This window comes from Sapajus apella, unplaced genomic scaffold (assembly GCF_009761245.1).
Source record: "Sapajus apella isolate SASKATOON/1434 unplaced genomic scaffold, GSC_monkey_1.0 scaffold14, whole genome shotgun sequence".
NCBI lineage: Eukaryota > Metazoa > Chordata > Mammalia > Primates > Cebidae > Sapajus > Sapajus apella.
In genome coordinates this window covers 11,582,889-11,601,148 of record NW_022436954.1, presented here as the reverse complement: position 1 = coordinate 11,601,148, position 18,260 = coordinate 11,582,889, and the positions used below count along the sequence as shown (strand labels likewise).

Here is an 18,260-nt window from a genome sequence, read left to right as displayed (position 1 = left end):
AAAAGAAAAGGAAAAGAAAAAGAAGAAAAGACTTTGTCTCAAAAAAAGCCAAACTGTTTTCAAAAGTGATTATGCCATTTTACATTACCACTGGAGTTCCATTCCTCTACATCTTTGTCCACTCTTGATATATCAGTCTTTTTCATTTTAGTAATTCTAATGTATACTATTTTTTAATTACAGTTGTTTTAATTTATAGTTTCTCCGTGATAAATGATGTTGAAGCTTTTTCTGTGCTTATTTCCTATCTCTGTGTCTTCTTGCTGAAGTGTCTGTTCAAATAATTTGTCCTTTTTTCTCTTCTTTTTTTCTTAACTTCTTTTAGAGACTTCATTTTTTTAAAATTATTTGTCCTTGTTGCTTAATTGGGTTGTTTGTTGTCTTATTATTGAATATTAAGAGTTACAGCCATCCCACTCCTAGCTACTTACCCAAGAGAACTGAAAACATATGTCCACACAAAGACCCAAAGATGAATGTTCATAGCAGCTTCATGGTTAATATTCAAAAGCCACAAATAACCCAAGTGTTCACCTACAAGTGAATGGATAAGCAAACAGTGATATAGTCATACAATAAAAAGGAACAAAATAGCAGTACACACAAAACAATGGATGAATTTCATGGCTGAAAGAAGGCAGACAAGAGAAAAACACATACAGTAGAATTTCACTTATAGAATATTGTAGAAAATACAAACAATGTATAATGACAGCAAGCAGATCTGTGGTTGCCTGAAGAAGGAAGGGTGGAGGGGACAGGTTACAAAGGGGCATAAGGACATTTTCTGGGTGATAGATGTATTCACTCTCTGAACTACAGAGATGGTGTCACAGGTATATACCATGTCAAAACTTATCGAAGTGTGAACTCAAATATGTGCAGTCTATGGTATGTCAATGGTAGCTCAACAAAAATTCTTTCTTAAGAGTGAAGTTGAAACAACACAAGAGAAGCTCTGAGTACTGTAATATTTTTATTTCCATAGCTAAGGAGCTGTTCACCTCCCAGGGATTTCAGTGCCTAAAGTAGATTAAAGCAAAGAAAGAAACAAAGAAGTCCCCTTAAAGAAGAATAAAATAATAGAGACAAATTTTATGGCTTAAAAATTTCCTAATTTTTCATGGAACTAAGTTTGCGATTTAAATGCTGCTTACGTACAATTCAATCCAATAGGGGGTGGGGCATTTTGCAGACAGAGGTTCTTAGAACCATTTAAATGGAGCATCCAGTCTGGGGAAAAAAAGCCAAAATCCTGTGAAATTCAAGGTGTTCTAGGCACACAGAATAAGCACTGCCTTACTCACACAACAAACTAAGCCCATGTTTATATTCCCCATGCCACAATAGTCGCTTTCTGAATAGTTAATATCCCTCTCTGTTTATCTTGAATAATGTTCTTAGTATCTTGAATAACTGGAACATCATTTTTATGCATTTTTATACATTTTTTTAAAATGTAATTTGCATAAGTGTATGCATGATTGTATAATAAGATGTCATTTTAGACGCATTGGGAATAACCTTGAAATTGCAATTCATGTGGTGATAATACCTCACAAGTTTTCAGACCCAATACTTGAACCTGTTAAGAGGGAGTAAACACTTTCTGAAATAACTCTTTTTTCCAAGATCTTCAAGAAAGAGAAAACATGATTCAATGGAGTTGGGAAATGGCACCAGAGTAAAAGAATTTATATTTCTGGGACTTACTCAATCCCAGGACCTAAGCTTGGTCTTGTTTCTTTTTTTATGTCTTGTGTACATGACGACTCTGCTGGGAAACCTCCTCATCATGATCACTGTGACCTGTGAGTCTCGCCTTCACACTCCCATGTACTTCCTGCTCCGCAATCTAGCCATCCTTGACATCTGCTTCTCCTCGATAACTGCTCCTAAAGTCTTGCTGGACCTTCTGTCAAAGAAAAAGACCATATCTTACACAAGCTGCATGACACAGATATTTCTCTTCCACCTCCTTGGTGGGGCAGACATTTTTTCTCTCTCTGTAATGGCGTTTGACCGCTACATGGCCATCTCCAAGCCCCTGCACTATGTGACCATCATGGGTAGAGGACGATGCACTGCCCTCATTATGGCCTCCTGGGTGGGGGGCTTTGTCCACTCCATTGTGCAGATCTCCCTGCTGCTGCCCCTCCCTTTCTGTGGACCCAATGTTCTTGACACTTTCTACTGCGATGTCCCCCAGGTCCTCAAACTTGCCTGCACTGACACTTTTGCTCTTGAGCTCCTGATTATTTCAAACAATGGCCTGGTCACTACCCTGTGGTTTATCTTCCTGCTTGTGTCCTACACAGTCATCCTAATGATGCTAAGGTCTCAGGCAGGAGAGGCCAGGAGGAAAGCCATCTCCACATGCACTTCCCACATCACTGTGGTGACCCTACATTTCGTGCCCTGCATCTATGTCTACGCCCGGCCCTTCATGGCCCTCCCCACAGATAAGGCCCTCTCTGTCACCTTCACTGTCATCTCCCCTCTGCTGAACCCTTTGATCTACACTCTGAGGAACCAGGAAATGAAGTCAGCCATGAGAAGACTGAAGAGAAGGCTCATGCCTTCTGAAAGGGAATAGAAAATGAATCCAGCTCTTCATGATCAAAGACGCCTTATATTATTTTTCCCATGAATTCACATTTACATTCTTGGATATAATGTCAACAAACCAACTATACTGACTATGAACAATTTGGTTTCCTACTTAAGTTAGTAAATAACTAATCATCCAGGCTTCTGTGCAGCATGAAGTAACTAGTGTTACAGAAGTGAACTGACTGATATTTTTCCAAAGACCAAGTAACCTTATGTCAATCAAGACAGCTATATGGCAGGCAGATAAGAGATTAACTCCAACACTTTTTTCAGAAGATAAGGAAATAAAAGCCTAGAGAGATAAAGTGATGTGTTCAAGGTCTCATATTAATTACAGAGACATCTTCAGATACCCAACCCCATTGTTTTTCTACTACATTAATGTAATTTATTACATGGTTGGACCTATCTATACCAATCTATAATCCTGTTCCAGAAGGATCTTATGATCAATGCCTCTGGAGTACATATATGTGAATATGTATGGCCTATCACATATTGAGAAATTTGCCTCTGCTGAGTTAAACTAAAGTGGGCTCATGAGCTACTGAGAACTTCATAGGTACATAATGGTTATCCCCCTGGATTCCTATCAAGATTGATGAAGCTTGGGAAGATTTCTCATTATGGCCTAAAGGCATGCATCTTAATGCAGAACTAGACATGCCAGACATTCTCATTATGAGTTTGAATAAAGGCAGAATGCTCTAGGCCGGGCGCCACGGCTCACACTTGTAATCTCAGCACTTTGGGAGGCTGAGGCAGGTGGATTACCTGAGGTCAGGAGTTCAAAACCAGTCTGACCAACATGGAGAAACCCTGCCTCTACTAAAAATACAAAATTAGCCAAGTGTGGTGGCGCATGCCTGTAATCCAAGCTACTTGAGAGGCTGAGGCAGGAGAATCACTTGAACCTGGGAGGTGAAGGTTGTGGTGAGCTGAGATCACTCTGTTGCACTCCAGTCTGGGCAACAAGAGCAAAACTCTGAGAAAAAAAAAAAAAAACGGCAGAACTTCAGGAACCACACACATGAAGCAATCTATCTCTACCTTCAAAGGACTGGTTTTCCAGTTACAGCCTTACAAGGGTCAGTTCTGGCTTGGACTCACCATTGAGAATTCACGTTTCTTTTCACTGGAAAGAGAGAGAATGGGAGAGTTAAAGAAGAAAAAACTCTACCTGGTCTATTTTTTCAAACTTCCAGTGTTGGCGAAGAGGCAGTATAGGCTAGTATTATTATCTGGGAAAGCAGTAAAGTATGGTGGATTAAAGCTCTAACTTCAGAGTCATACAGACCCAGGCACAAATCCTATCTCTGCCATCCACCAGCTGTGTGATCTAGAGCAAGTTACTTCACCTCTCTCTCCAAAGGTCATTCACCTACATAAAGATTCTTGTTATAATATTCATCTCATGAAGTTGTTGTAAAGGACAAAATGAGGTGGTATATGTGAAATATATAACACCTGGCAGAGAATAAATGTTCAATGAAAAATAAATGAAATAAATGTCATTTTTTTTTTTTTTTGAGACGGAGTTTCACTCATGTTACCCAGGCTGGAGTGCAATGGCGCGATCTCAGCTCTCCGCAACCTCCGCCTCCTGGGTTCAGGCAATTCTCCTGCCTCAACCTCCTGAGTAGCTGGGATTACAGGCACACACCACCATGCCCAGCTAATTTTTTGTATTTTTAGTAGAGACGGGGTTTCACCATGTTGACCAGGACGGTCTCGATCTCTTGACCTCGTGATCCACCCGCCTCGGCCTCCCAAAGTGCTGGGATTACAGGCTTGAGCCACCGCGCCCAGCCATAAATGTCATTATTAATATCACCTTTATTGCTCTGCCTAACACACCTTCTGTTCCCCATTGGACTGTCACACCCTTCTCCTATATGACCCATACTCTTCATTTTTAGATAAAAACCAGTTGAGTAGAAAACATGAAAATGTATATTGAATTCAAAACATCATATTAAAATGTCCAGCTTGTTATCTATAAGGCTTAAAGAGTCACTTTGGGCTGGGTGCAGTAGCTCATGCCAGTAATCCCAGCACTTTGGGAGGCCAAGGCAGGTAGATCACCTGAGGTCGGGAGTTTGAGACCAGCCTGGCCAACATTTTTAGTAGAGACCCCATCTCTACTAAAAATACAAAAGAAATTAGCTGGGCGTTGTGGTGGAACCTGTATTTCCAGCTACTCAGGAGGCTGAGGCAGGAGAATCTCTTGAACCCAGGAAGCGGAGGTTGGGATTGTGCCTCAATAAAAACTGGTAAAAACTAGGCCAGGCACGGTGGCTCATGTCTGTAGTCCTAGCACTTGGGAGACTGAGGCTGGCAGATCACCTGAGGTCAGGAGTTCGAGACCAGCCTAGCCAACATGGTGAAAACCCATCTCTACCAAAAATACAAAATTAGCTGGATGTGGTGGCATGGCAGATGCCTGTAGTCCCAGCCACTTGGGAGGCTGAGGCAGAAGAATCACTTGAACCCGGGAGGCGGAAGTTGCAGTGAGCCAAGATCTCACCATTGCCCTCTAGCCTGAGCAACAAGAGCAAAACTGTCTCAATGAATTAATTAATTAATTAATTAAAATAAAAAGAAAATACACCTATAAACCTATACAGCCTCTGAGAGCTGCTCTGACAATAGCCACAGAGCTTTAAATTTTTCATGGTTACTCTTTTATTTATTTAAGTTTCATTTCCTAGCTGATTGCAGGCAAAGTGACTTTGGTCAAGAGGAAGACTGCACAGTCATCGGTGTGGTTTAACAAAACATTTTCTTCCTGAGCCAAAGGGGAAAATACACTGTCTCGTGTGCTTCCTCTAGAGGAAAGGGTACGTCCTGAGTGCACTGGTGCCTCTGCATGTATGTATGAGAGGGAACAGAGAAAAAATGAGAAAGAGGGAAAGAGAACAAAAGAGAGGGGAGAGCACCTGGCAACATGTTAATGACTCCCACAGGAACTCCTGAGTTGTAATGTAGTGTATTGTACTGGCCACTCAGCTTCCACATTCATACCTAACAATATTCCCTTTGCTACTTCCTGTATTGGGCTTGTGGCTGAGAGACTAGCACAGGTGGTGAAAACGTGGTAAGCAGAAAAGAGTCAGAATACTCTTAAGTACTTGAGGTTGCTTCTTCCCATCTGAAGAAAGAAGATAACAAAATCACTCACCTTGAGGTAAGCTTTACATTAAACAGAGAATTTCCCCAGTACCTACTCGTTGTAAAATGCAGCTGGGGCACCATAAGAGGATCAATTTCCCACTTGAAGATTAAACCAGCAGTTAGCGTTAGTGCGTATGAACTTCTGAAACTGAAAAGCTTTTCGTGCTGAATTTTGAGAAATGCTGCAAATGTGTAAATGTTCCTGTAGAAGCCAAGATTCTTAAGAGGCAAGGAAAGGAGGTAGTTTTTCACTATTAGAAAGAGGGAAAGTATGGCTTGCAAAAATATATAGGAAGAAGGTCAGTTGACTTCAGGAGACGTGGCTGTATTTTACTTGTTGGTCTACTGAGGTTCAAAGTTTATTAAAGGTAGTTGAGAAGGTGCTGACGTCAGCAGCTCTCAGGAAAATGACTACGTTGGAAAAACAGGTTTTAAAGGCAGTAATTCCTGAGTTTGCTATATGCAGTTTTACCACTAGGCTGGGAATGAAATTTTGGAGGCATTGAGTAAGATGTTTTAATGACTAGATGATCTGTACCATCATGTGCCACTGAATATGAATAATGCTTCTAATAGAAGTTTTAGGGATTCAATCAAGAGTAAGGGATTTTCAAAATTGGAAAAGAGAAAACCATGATATGTGGGGCATCCGAGGAAGTCCGCTTACTGCAGAAAATGAGGAAAAATTTGCTCAGTGGGATCCTGGGGTATGGGGGGATCCCTCAGTTTGCAGTCTCTGTCCAAGACACTTGATAAGCTTGTTTCCAAAGAAAGGTCCCCTTTGGGGTGATTTTTTAAGAAATCCTCATTATCTTTATTCCGACCTTGCAAAGACACATTAAATTGTATTTCTTTATTCATTTCCCCACCCACTCTTTTTTTTTTTTGAGACGGAGTCTCCATGTCGCCCAGGTTGAGTCTCCATGTTGCCCAGGCTGGAGTGCAGTGGCGCAATCTCAGTTCACTGCCACCTCCACCTCCCAGGTTCAAGTGATTCTTTTGCCTCAGCCTCCTGAGTAGCTGAGATTACAGGCATGCAGCACCATGCCCAGCTAATTTTTGTGTTTTAGTAGACACAGGGTTTCACTATGTTGGCCAGGCTGGTCTCAAACTCCTGACCTCAAGTGACCTGCCCACCTCAGCCTCCCAAAGTGCTGGGATTACAAGTTTGAGCCACCGCACCCAGCCTCCATCCACTCTTTATTGTGCATATGTTTCAATGCAATGTGCATAATTCTATACTTTCAAAGTATCCTTCTCACTCTAAAAGATACCATCTGGGCAGACACAGTGGCTAACACCTGTAATCTCAGCATTTGGGGAGGCGGAGGCAGAAGGATTGCTTGATCACAGGAGTTCATGGCTGCAGTGAGTCATGATCATTGCCACTGCACTCTAGCCTTGGTGACAGATACCTTGTTTTAAACACACACACACACACACACACACACACACACACACACAACACACACACAACATCCATAAAAATGCATCAGTCTACTATTTTCAAGTGGAGTTCACTTTTGAGTTAATGTTACTCACAACCCATTTCTGTACCTTGCCATTGGAACACTGGCCAACAGTGCTCCGTTATTCTGTCCACATTTCTATAATGCTGAGACCTTGAAAATTGCTTGGAATACCCAGGGCCTGATGCTTGGATGACTGGATTTCTTTTTTGAAGATTATGGTTTATAGTCTTCCTGTATAGGTTTATAATACAAATATCTATATTTACAACTGCACACAAAAATTAACTTATTTAATTTATATTTTTGTTTTGTTCCATTTTGTTTTTTTGGGATGGAGTCTTGCTCTGTTGTCCAGGCTGGACTCTTTGGTCCCCGGGTTATTTAGGACATTATGTTTGTAAGATTCAGAATGACTCACATATATTATTAAGTATAGTGTAAATCATTCTCATTGCTGTATAGTATTGTGTGAATGTAACATACTTTACTTATCTTTTCTATTGTTGATGGGTTTCTGAGTCATTTTCTGGTTTGAAGAAATTATAATCAGTGCTGCTGGTCAGGTGTGGTGGCTCATGCTTATAATCTCAGCACCTTAAGAGGCCAAAGTAGGAAGATCACCTGAGGCCAGGAGTTTCAGACCAGCCTGGGTAACATAGGGAGACCCCAACTCTATAAAAAAATAAAATAAAAATTATTCAGGCATTAAAAAAATTAAAAAAATAATTTTGGTGAGATGACAGACACCTGTTAAGTCCTAGCAATTAGGGAGGCTGAGGTGGGAGGATCACTTGAGTCCAGGAGCTTGGGGCTACAGAGAGCTATAAGCTCACCACTGCACTCCAGCCTGGGTGACAGTGAGATAACAGGGCTGCTATGAATATTCCAGAACATTCATGAGCATATGTACATATTTCCTAGAAGGAGAAATGTGTCCTTAGGAGATATATAGGTGATGATATACAGATATATCATCATACATCTAGATACACAGATATCCTCCTATGTATACATAAAACTATATTTATAGTCTTAGCAGAGATAATCCAATAGCAAAGTGGTTATACCAATTTTACACATGCACCAGAAGATGTATTGGAGTGCTAATTGTTCCACATCTTCACCTCCAGTTTTCCATCTTTTCAGTTTTCATCTTTTCCAATTTAGCCATTCTGGTGTGTATATTGTGGTTTATTACTATACCTAGTGAAGTTGAATAGGCATTTGGACATCCTTTTTGTGAAGTATTGGTTCCAATCTTTTGCTATTTGGAGGTTGGGTCATCCAGTTTTTTACTGATTCGTAGAGGCTCTTTACATATTCTGAACATGAGTCGTTTCTCAGATAAATGTAAATTTCTTGCTCCATTTGCAGGTTACCTTTGAATTCTCGTAATGATGCCTTTATGAACAGAAATTCTTAATATATTCCCATTTCTTCCTATTATTTGTTATTTTAGGTGTGAGATTTTATAATGAAAGTACAATTGAATAGGTTCACAGACTTGCAACCTCTGTTTCAGCAGTGGCAGTGAGAGAACCTTGTCTCCTCAAATGACTGAATCAAAAGCCTGGGTAATCTTTCATCCAGTGGTGGCATACTGACTTGCAGACACAGTGAGCGCATAGAAAAAAGGACTTCCTCCTGATTCTAAACCAAAACTTAAGTGAAAAGACAACACTAGATGTTAGGACATATTAATATGATTTAACTGCACTATTATTTCTTCCAGAAATGAACCTGATAAAGGATCTGTGATTCAATGGATCAGGGAAATTACACCAGAGTGAAAGAATTTATCTTTCTGGGAATTACTCAGTCCCGAGAACTGAGCTGGGTCTTATTTATCTTCCTGTTTTTGGTGTACCTGACAACCATGATGGGAAACCTCCTCATCATGGTTACAGTCACCTGTGAATCTCACCTTCACACGCCCATGTACTTCCTGCTCCGCAACCTGTCTATACTTGACATCTGCTTTTCCTCCATCACAGCTCCTAAGGTCCTGATCGATCTTCTGTCAGAGAGAAAAACCATCTCCTTCAGTGGCTGTGTCACTCAGATGTTCTTCTTCCACCTTCTGGGGGGAGCAGATGTTTTTTCTCTCTCTGTGATGGCGTTTGACCGCTACATAGCCATCTCCAAGCCCCTGCACTATATGACCATCATGAGTAGGGGGAGATGCACAGGCCTCATTGTGGCCTCCTGGGTGGGGGGCTTTGTCCACTCCATTGTGCAGATCTCCCTGCTGCTGCCCCTCCCTTTCTGTGGACCCAATGTTCTTGACACTTTCTACTGCGATGTCCCCCAGATCCTCAAACTCGCCTGCACTGACACCTTCGCTCTGGAGCTCCTGATGATTTCAAATAATGGATTAGTCAGTTGGTTTATATTCTTCTTTCTCCTCATGTCTTACACGATCATCTTGATGGTGCTGCGGTCCCACACTGGGGAGGGCAGGAGGAAAGCCATTTCCACCTGCACCTCCCACATCACTGTGGTGACCCTGCATTTCGTGCCCTGCATCTACGTCTACGCCCGGCCCTTCACTGCCCTCCCCACAGATAAGGCCATCTCTGTCACCTTCACTGTCATCTCCCCTTTGCTAAATCCTATGATCTATACTCTGAGGAATCAGGAAATGAAGTCAGCCATGAGGAAACTAAAGAAACGGCTAGGACAGTCAGAAAGGGTTTTAATTCAACAAGGGTAAGATAGTACCGATATTTAAAGATAGACATTAAATTTCACTTTCTCAAAATGGGAAAAGAGCATGTTCCTGCACAAAATAAAGAGATACCTACGGCCACCATCAAGTCCTGAAAGAAGCTGGTCCTGTAGTATATGCTGGGGACCACGTGGATGATACTGCTGTAAGGCAAGACCCGTTCAAGTCTTTCTCTACTTGCTTTCAATTATTCATTCCACAGATTTTTACAGAACATATACTATATGCCTAAAAGCACTGGGATTCAGATTGCTCCAAAAAGATTAAATGTAGTCACCTTCCTGGAGGCATAACGCAAAATACCTTTTTAAAAATATAAACAAGCCAGGCGTGGTGGCTCACACCTATAATCCCAGCACTTTGGGCACCTGAGGTTGGGAGTTGAAGACCAGCCTGGCCAACATGGAGAAACCCCATCTCTACTAAAACTGCAAAAAAAAAAAAAAAAAAAATAGCCAGGCATGGTGGCACATGCCTATAATCCCAGCCACTTGGGAGGCTGAGGAAGGAGAATTGCTTGGACCCAGGAGGCAGAGGTTGCAGTGAGCCAAGATCTCACCACTGCACTCCAACCTGGGCAACAAGGGCGAAACTCCACCTCAAAAAATAAAATTATATATATATATATACATATATATGCGTGTGCATGTGTGTGTGCGCGCGTGTGTGTGTGTGCACACATTCTAGGGAACCAGTAGGCACAATGTTACATAAGAATTTCCAAAGACTTTTAATGGCCAGCAGACATTTTCAAGGGTAAAACGGTCAGAAAAGAACAATTCAAGCAAAGAAAACAATGGGTACATGTCCACATGAGGTGTCTCATGCCTGTAATCCTAACACTTTAGAAGGCTGAGGTGGAGGGATAACTTGAGCCCAACAGTTCACGACCAGCCTGGGAAACTTAGGAAAACCTCATCTCTACAATAATAAAAATAATAAACTAGCCAGACATGAAGGTGCACGCCTGTAGTCCCAGCTATTCGAGAGACGGAGGCAGAAGAATCACTTGAGCCCAGGGGTTTGAGACCCCAGTGAATTGTGTTCACTCCACCACACTCCAGCCTGGGTGACAGACCAAGACCCTGTCAAAAAAAAAAGAAGGAAGGAAGGAAGGAGGAAGGAGGGAGGGAGGGAGGGAGGGAGAGAGAGAGTGAAAGGAAGGAAGGAAGGAAGGAAGGAAGGAAAAAAAGGAAAGAAAGAAAGAAAAAGAAAGAAAGAAAAGAGAGAAAGAAAGGGAAAGAAAAAAAGCAACCAGCATGTGCAAAGGAAGATATTAAAGCAAGAATGTGGCACATTTGTGTGACAGTGAACACAGTGCAGCCATGGTGTAATACATTCTTGGGGTGGACACTGGTAGTGGACCTTTAAAAGAAAAGTTGGAAAGAATAACTCCATTTGTGACCACCTGAGCAATGCAAACCCATGATTTCTGTTGAGGAGAGAGGATCCCCACTTCACTTCAAAGATTTCCTCCCAGGAGAAGGAGATAATGCTGTTAGTAAGACTGTTCATAAAGAAGAATCACTGATGAAGCTGTGGACATTTCCTTTGATTTTGTGAAAAAATTGAGCAAAGGCAGATACCAAGCTCTACCATGGGAAGCAACTGATTCCCCCTTATATAGCAGGATTAGCCAGACCCAAATTTCCCATTGTTTCTGTACATAGGGATCTCACCTCTCCTTTACCTGTGCCATTCAATCTATTAGAAGGTAAAGAAAAGGTAATAAAAAGTATGATAGTTTAATTGTGAACCTGAATTTTTCAATCTCTGTTGTGAAAGAGACAGAGATGGTGCTAGGAGAAGATTTATCTGACAATCCAGCTGATATTCTGCTCAGATCTATTGATTTCACTGTACTGTGTTCCCCATGATGATAAAGCTCAGCCACAGCAGCTGGCATGCCATTTATCAATCAGGAGAGGCCAGCCATTGCAACAAAAGCATCCACAGTCTAAGTAGTTAGCCGCAGCAGAAATTTACTTCCTGCTCATTCCACAGGCCAATGCCGGTCTGCAGAAAGAGGGCACAGTGCCACACTGTCATTCAGAAACGCAGGATTCTTCCGTCTTGGGCTCCACGTTCTCTAGATCCTCAGAATCCTGTCCATGCATCCAGCAGATCAGCAGATGGCGAAAGGGAGAGAGAATTAAGAATAAGCAATTCTCCTGCCTCAGTCTCTCGAATAACTGGGACCACATGTCTGGTTAATTTTTTATTACTGTTATTATTTGTAGAGATGAGGTCTCACTAAGTTGCCCAGGCTGGTCTCAAACTCTTGGGCTCAAGTAATCTCTTCACCTCGGCCTCCCCAAGTGCTAGAATTACAGGCATGAGACACCTCACTTGAACATGTACATGCTTGTCTTAGGCTCCACATTCTCTAGACTCTCAGAACCCTGTCTGTGCATCCAGCAGATGGAGAAAGGGAGAGAGAATTAAAAATTATGGGAAAGGGAGGGTTGTGTCTTTATGGGATCGTCCAGGAAGTGGTGTGAACCACTTCTGAGCACATTCATTGGTCAGCCCTTGGTCACATAGCCTCACCTAACTGCAAGGGAGTCCGGAGAATGAAATCAAGCTCTGCTCCCAGAAAGAAGAAAATGTGAAGAACTAACTCTACTCATCCCTTCCACATGTAAGACTCACTGTTAGGAAATCACAATTGGGATATATATCCAAAGGATTATAAATAGTTCTATTTAAGGACACATGCGCATGAATGTTCATTGCAGCACTGTTTACAATAGCAAAGACTTGGAACCAACCCAAATGCCCATCAATGATAGACTGGACAGGGAAAATGTGGCACATAGACACGATGGAATACTACGCAGCCATAAAAAAACGACTAGTTCGTGTCCTTTATAGGGACATGGATGAATCTGGAAACCATCATTCTCAGCAAAGTGACACAAGAACAGAAAATCAAACACCACATGTTCTCACACATATGTGGGTGTTGATGAGAACACATGGACACAGGGAGGGGAGCATCACACACTGGGGTCTGTGGGGGGAACTGGGGAGGGACAGTGGGGGGTGGAGAGTTGGGGAGGGATAACATGGGGAGAAATGCCAGATATAGGTGATGGGGAGGAAGGCAGCAAACCACACTGCCATGTATGTACCTATGCAACAATCTTGCATGTTCTTCATATGTACCCCAAAACCTAAAATGCAATAAAATATATTTAAAAGAAAAGAAATCACAATTGGATTACAATACAAAGATTAAGATTTTGTCTCTAAAGGGATTCACTTAATACATAAAAATGTTTGCTACAGGGCTGGCTGCAGTGACTTATGCCTGTAATCTCAGAACCATGGGAGGCTGAGGAGGGTGGATTGCTTGAGCTCAGGAGTTTGAGACCAGCCTGGGCAACACGGCAAAACCCCATATCTACAAATATATATATAAATTAACAGTGTGTGGTGGCACACACCTGGAGTCCTAGCTACTCAGGAGGTTGATGTGGGAGAATCACTTGAGCCTGGGGAAGTCAAGGCTACAGCAAGCCATGAATGCCCCAGTGTCCTCCAGCGTGGGCAAAGGAGTGAGACCTTGTCTCAAAAAAAAGAAAGATTTTGCTGGAAAGACAACTAGACCCTTAGAACACACAGAGAACCAAGCTGAAATGAAGCAGATGGGGGAAAATTTTTCTTAGCTGAATGGAAGAGGGAAATGAACAAGGTAAACCCTGGGATCAGGATGACAGTAGACTAGAAAGGCAGGTCCCATGAGATAGAACGTTAGAGCTGAGTACCCAAAGAAGATTGGCCAAGAAGCCAATCCTCACAGAAATCAACTCTCCCTTATTCCCATACTTTTCAAGATCTTGTTGTAAACAATTTTTATTAATGCAGAAGCTCCTTTAGCAATGCATGTTTTCCAAAACTACCATTTGACACAGCAGTCCATCACTGGGTATGTACCCAAAAGAAAATAAGTTATTCTATCCAAAAGACACATGCACCCACCTGTATGTTCGCAATAGCAAAGACATGGAATCAGCCTAGGTGCCCATCAGTGGTGGATTAGATGAAGAAAATGTGATACATTATACACTGTGGAATACTATGCAGCCATTTTTAAAAATGAATTTATGTCCTTTACGCAACACGGATGCAGCTGGAAGCCATTATCCTAAGCAAATTAATGCAGGGACAAAAAATCAAATATGGCATGTTCTCACTTGTAGGTGAGAGCTGACCATTGAGTTACACATGGACACAAAGATGGGAACAATAGACCCTGGGGCCTACTTGAGGGGAGGAGGGTGGGAAGAGTGTGAGGGTCAAACAACTACCCATTAGGTACTATGCTCACTACCTGGGTGACAAAATCATTTGTACACCAAACTCCAATGATACATAATTTACTCATCTAACAAGCCCACACATGTACCCCCGAACCTAAAATAAAAGGTAAACAAAAATGAAATGAATGTTTTCTTCTTTGCTGATTGACCTTTCCTGTGTTCTATTTCCACCACTCAAAAATGCTCTGAATTTTTTTCCAAAATTGGATATCTTTCCCCAAGTATTAAAATGCTAATAAAGACACAAATTAGTCTTCAGTTGGGTCCAGCTGCAGCTTTCAAATCACTGTTTCCTCCCTGGCTCCATCCTTGTTCTGGTATCATCGTTCCCCTTACCCTCTAGTGCTTTTGGTAATTATACTTTTTTCCTACCTCCCTGTTGGCTTTACCTAAAGCAAGATGTTTGTGACTGGGAAAAATTTTAAGTGACCAAAAGTTCACACATTCTTAGTTTATGTTCCTAAGTGTTGGATCCCACAAATGACAGCAACCCAGCAAAAGCTGCCCATGCAGCTGCTTCAGACTACATTGAAGAAGTTGGGAGAGTGTCAGAGTAATTCAGAGATACTGAATCCTTTTGACAAGGAGAGTGATAGAACCGGCTGTAGGAAAGGAAGGGTTCAGCTCTGGATAATAATGATCAGATCAGTTTTAGACATTTGAAATTGGAAGTGTGCAATATATCCAAGTGAGAGTCTCCATAAATCTATGGTGAGGGACAAGGTATCAAAAATACATGCAAAACAATCTGATAAAACATAATGAAGAAAAGCAATTGGGCTGGGCGTGGTGGCTCACACCTATAATCCCAGCACTTTGGGAGGCCAAGGGGTGGATTACCTGAGGTCAGGAGTTTGAGACCAGCCTGGCCAACGTGGTGAAACCCCATCTCTACTAAAATACAAAAATTAGCCAGGCATGGTGGCATGCACCTGTAATCCCAGCTACTCACAAGGCTGAGGCAGGATAACTGCTTGAACCTGGGAGGCGGAGGTTGTAGTGAGCTGAGTTCAATCCCTACTGCTGTACTCCAGCCTGGTCAACAGAGCAAGACTCTGTCTCAAAAAAAAAAAAAAAAAAAAGAAAGAAAACAAGAAAATCATCTGCCTAGAAAAAACGGGGGATGGGATAAATAGAACTATGAGTTCTATCCATTTTCCCTGAATTCCTACCCCTTAAGGAGGTAGACTCTTGTTAGTCCCCTGTGACCTCTTTAGACAAAGCTTGGGGTTGTAAGCACAAAGCAGGATTCATCTCATCCCCTACATTAGGAAAATTGCAAAAGCAAAATGTGTGTGTTGCACATACCTACCAGTGCATGTCTGATGTCTTAATAACTCCCAACGGAACTTCATCCCAATAGGAAAGTCTGGCTACTCAACTTCAAAAACCACGTCTGAAAATGTATTCCTTTTGATCATTCTTTCCTTGGCTCTGAGGCTGAAGGACTGGTACTCATGGCAGGCCCATTATGGGGCAGTGTGGTAGAGCCCCGCAGAAGTGATTCTTGGAGCCCGCAGGGGAGACGACACTGAACCAACCAACCCTCAGATGCAGGTCTGCCGTAAAGAAGAACAGTCCTTGACAGGTAATGACTCCTAAGATCAAAACAAATGGCCAGTTCTGTTTCTTGGGTAGGGATTAGAGGTGGGGGCTTTAAATGAGAACATTGTGTTAAGTTAGAGCTCTTTGGTGTGTGCTTGTATGACTGAACGTATACCTATGCAGGTGCACCCATGCACTGCCAATTTTGAAGTATTATTGTAGATTCAGAAATGTATTGAATGCTAATGATGCTCTCGATGGGTGTAGAATGACATACTTTAAAGTTAAAAATTGTGGTGCTGCACAGCAGAATAGTTATTCAATATTAGGGAGTGACTCGAAGTGCATAGAAAGGTCAACTTGTTCAAACAAACGGAGCAACATATGCTTTGTGGACAATAGAGTTGAGGGGTTCTCCAGGTTGGGGACTCTATAACATTCAATAAGCCTGTTTTTTTAGAATGGATTTATGTGGGCTTGTTTCTAAGGAACAAACCGAGGGTTCTCTTGCCAAACACAAAAACAAGAGAAAACTCATAAACTTTACTTCTCTGTTTTCTTCTTTTCTGATGCACACACATGCATTCACAGGGGTTCTCACTGATCCTTCCACTCTCTATCCTTTACTATTATTTGTGCATAAATCTTGTGCATGGAAGAGCACCATTTTGGCATTTTTCAGCTGAATTAGTGATTTGATCACTTTCACTTCTTTACAGAATCTCACATAATGAATGGATTCTGTTGGTCCCATTTTTAAGACAAGAAGCAATGATAGAATACTTTTAGATTCTCCTCATATTTTTCTTTCACCTGCAGTTACTGAACCACACACATCCCACCATGCAAGTCTTTGTCATTGTTGTCACTGTTATTGTTTGGTTGGTATTTTTGAGACAGTCTCGCTCTGTCATCCATACTGGAGTACAGTGCCCTGATCCCAGCTCACTGCAACCTCCATCTCCTGGGCTCAAGCGATTCTCCCACCTCAGCCTCCCAAGTAGCTGGGATTACAGGCATGTACCACCACACCTTACTAATGCTTCTATTTTTAGTAGAGATGGGGTTTTGCTATGTTGGCCAGGCTGGTCTTGATCTCCTGATCTCAAGTGTACTGTCCACCTCGGTCCCCCAAAGTGCTGGTATTACAGGCATGAGCCACTGCGCCCGGCCCCACCATGCAAGTTTAATCTGCTTCCCAATTTATTAATCTTCCATGTTCCCAAAGAACATCAAACACTTCTCATTTTCAATTTTTCCTGACCCATTTCAGCACCCTTGGACTGTCCCAAGCACCTAACACAAGCAGAGGTTACAAGAAATCTAAGAGCCTCTGTTCAGCTCTTCTGCAGATCTCCAATGAAACCCACATGGATTCTGAATCATCCCATTCCATGTAGCTCCACCACTTACCAGCTGTATACCTCTTGGCCAAATAACTTATCTTTTCCTAGTCTCAGTTTCCTTATCTGTTAAACAAAGGATTTACCTCAAAGTATTGCTGTTAGTGCTAAATGAGCTAAGCTGCAGCAAGCAAAGAGCCCAGAAAAATAGCTCAATTCAGGTGTGCTGTTTCCCCTTCCCCACCTGCATTTGGATGACCCAAAGTATGATAACTTACACCTCCCTTAGTTCTTTTATTTTTTTTTAAAGATGGGGTTTCACCATGATGGCCAAGCTGGTCTTGAACTCCTGGCCTCAGGTGATCCACCCACCTCGGCCTCCCAAAGTGCTAGGATTACAGATGTGAGCCACCATGCCCAGCCCCTTGATTCTTAAATATGCTCTGGATCTGAGTTTCACCCTGATCCTTGAATTGTTTTTTATCACATGGTGGTCTTTTCAGTAACAGCTTATAAACCTGCCTATATGAGGTATAAGAAACACAATTGGAGTCATGCAAATAATCTAGACTTTTTATGTCTGAAGCAGTTTGGATACTGCATAGTGAATACGTTCTAGAGTCAGATGTAGACTAGATAGCCCTTAACTGCCAACCATCTTGAAGAGACAAAGAAAAAGAAATCTGCTTATTAGGATTTTTACTATTTTTTTCTGATTGCACATGGTTATTGATGTGATTGTATATGTGCACTTATATATTCAAATAATATGAAGTAATATAGAGACTGTTATATAGTCAAACTACAGGATACATACACACACATACATGTGTATAAACAATATGGAAATATCCAACATTAATTTATTTCTAAGAGATCTGTTAAAACCTTTAATCACTTACTTTAAGCCTTTTTTTTTTTTTTTTTTTGGCGAGCTCAGTTCCCTTGCCTGGAGTGCAGTGACATGATCTCAGCTCACTGCAATCTCCGCCTCCCAGGTTCAAACGATTCACCTGCCTCAGCCTCACTATGCTTGACTAATTTTTGTACTTTTTTAGTA

The 18,260-nt window shown here is 41.8% G+C and overlaps 2 protein-coding genes across 2 annotated transcripts; both read left to right on the top strand.

The window, feature by feature from the left end:
• Positions 1-1,660: 1,660 nt before the first annotated feature.
• On the top strand, positions 1,661-2,596 carry LOC116554387 (olfactory receptor 4D11). The gene has a single exon (XM_032282367.1). The coding sequence runs from the start codon at positions 1,661-1,663 to the stop codon at positions 2,594-2,596; it is 936 nt and encodes a 311-aa protein (XP_032138258.1).
• Positions 2,597-9,021: 6,425 nt separating this feature from the next.
• On the top strand, positions 9,022-9,972 carry LOC116554386 (olfactory receptor 4D9). Its single transcript, XM_032282366.1, has one exon. The coding sequence runs from the start codon at positions 9,022-9,024 to the stop codon at positions 9,970-9,972; it is 951 nt and encodes a 316-aa protein (XP_032138257.1).
• The last annotated feature ends 8,288 nt before the right edge of the window (positions 9,973-18,260 follow it).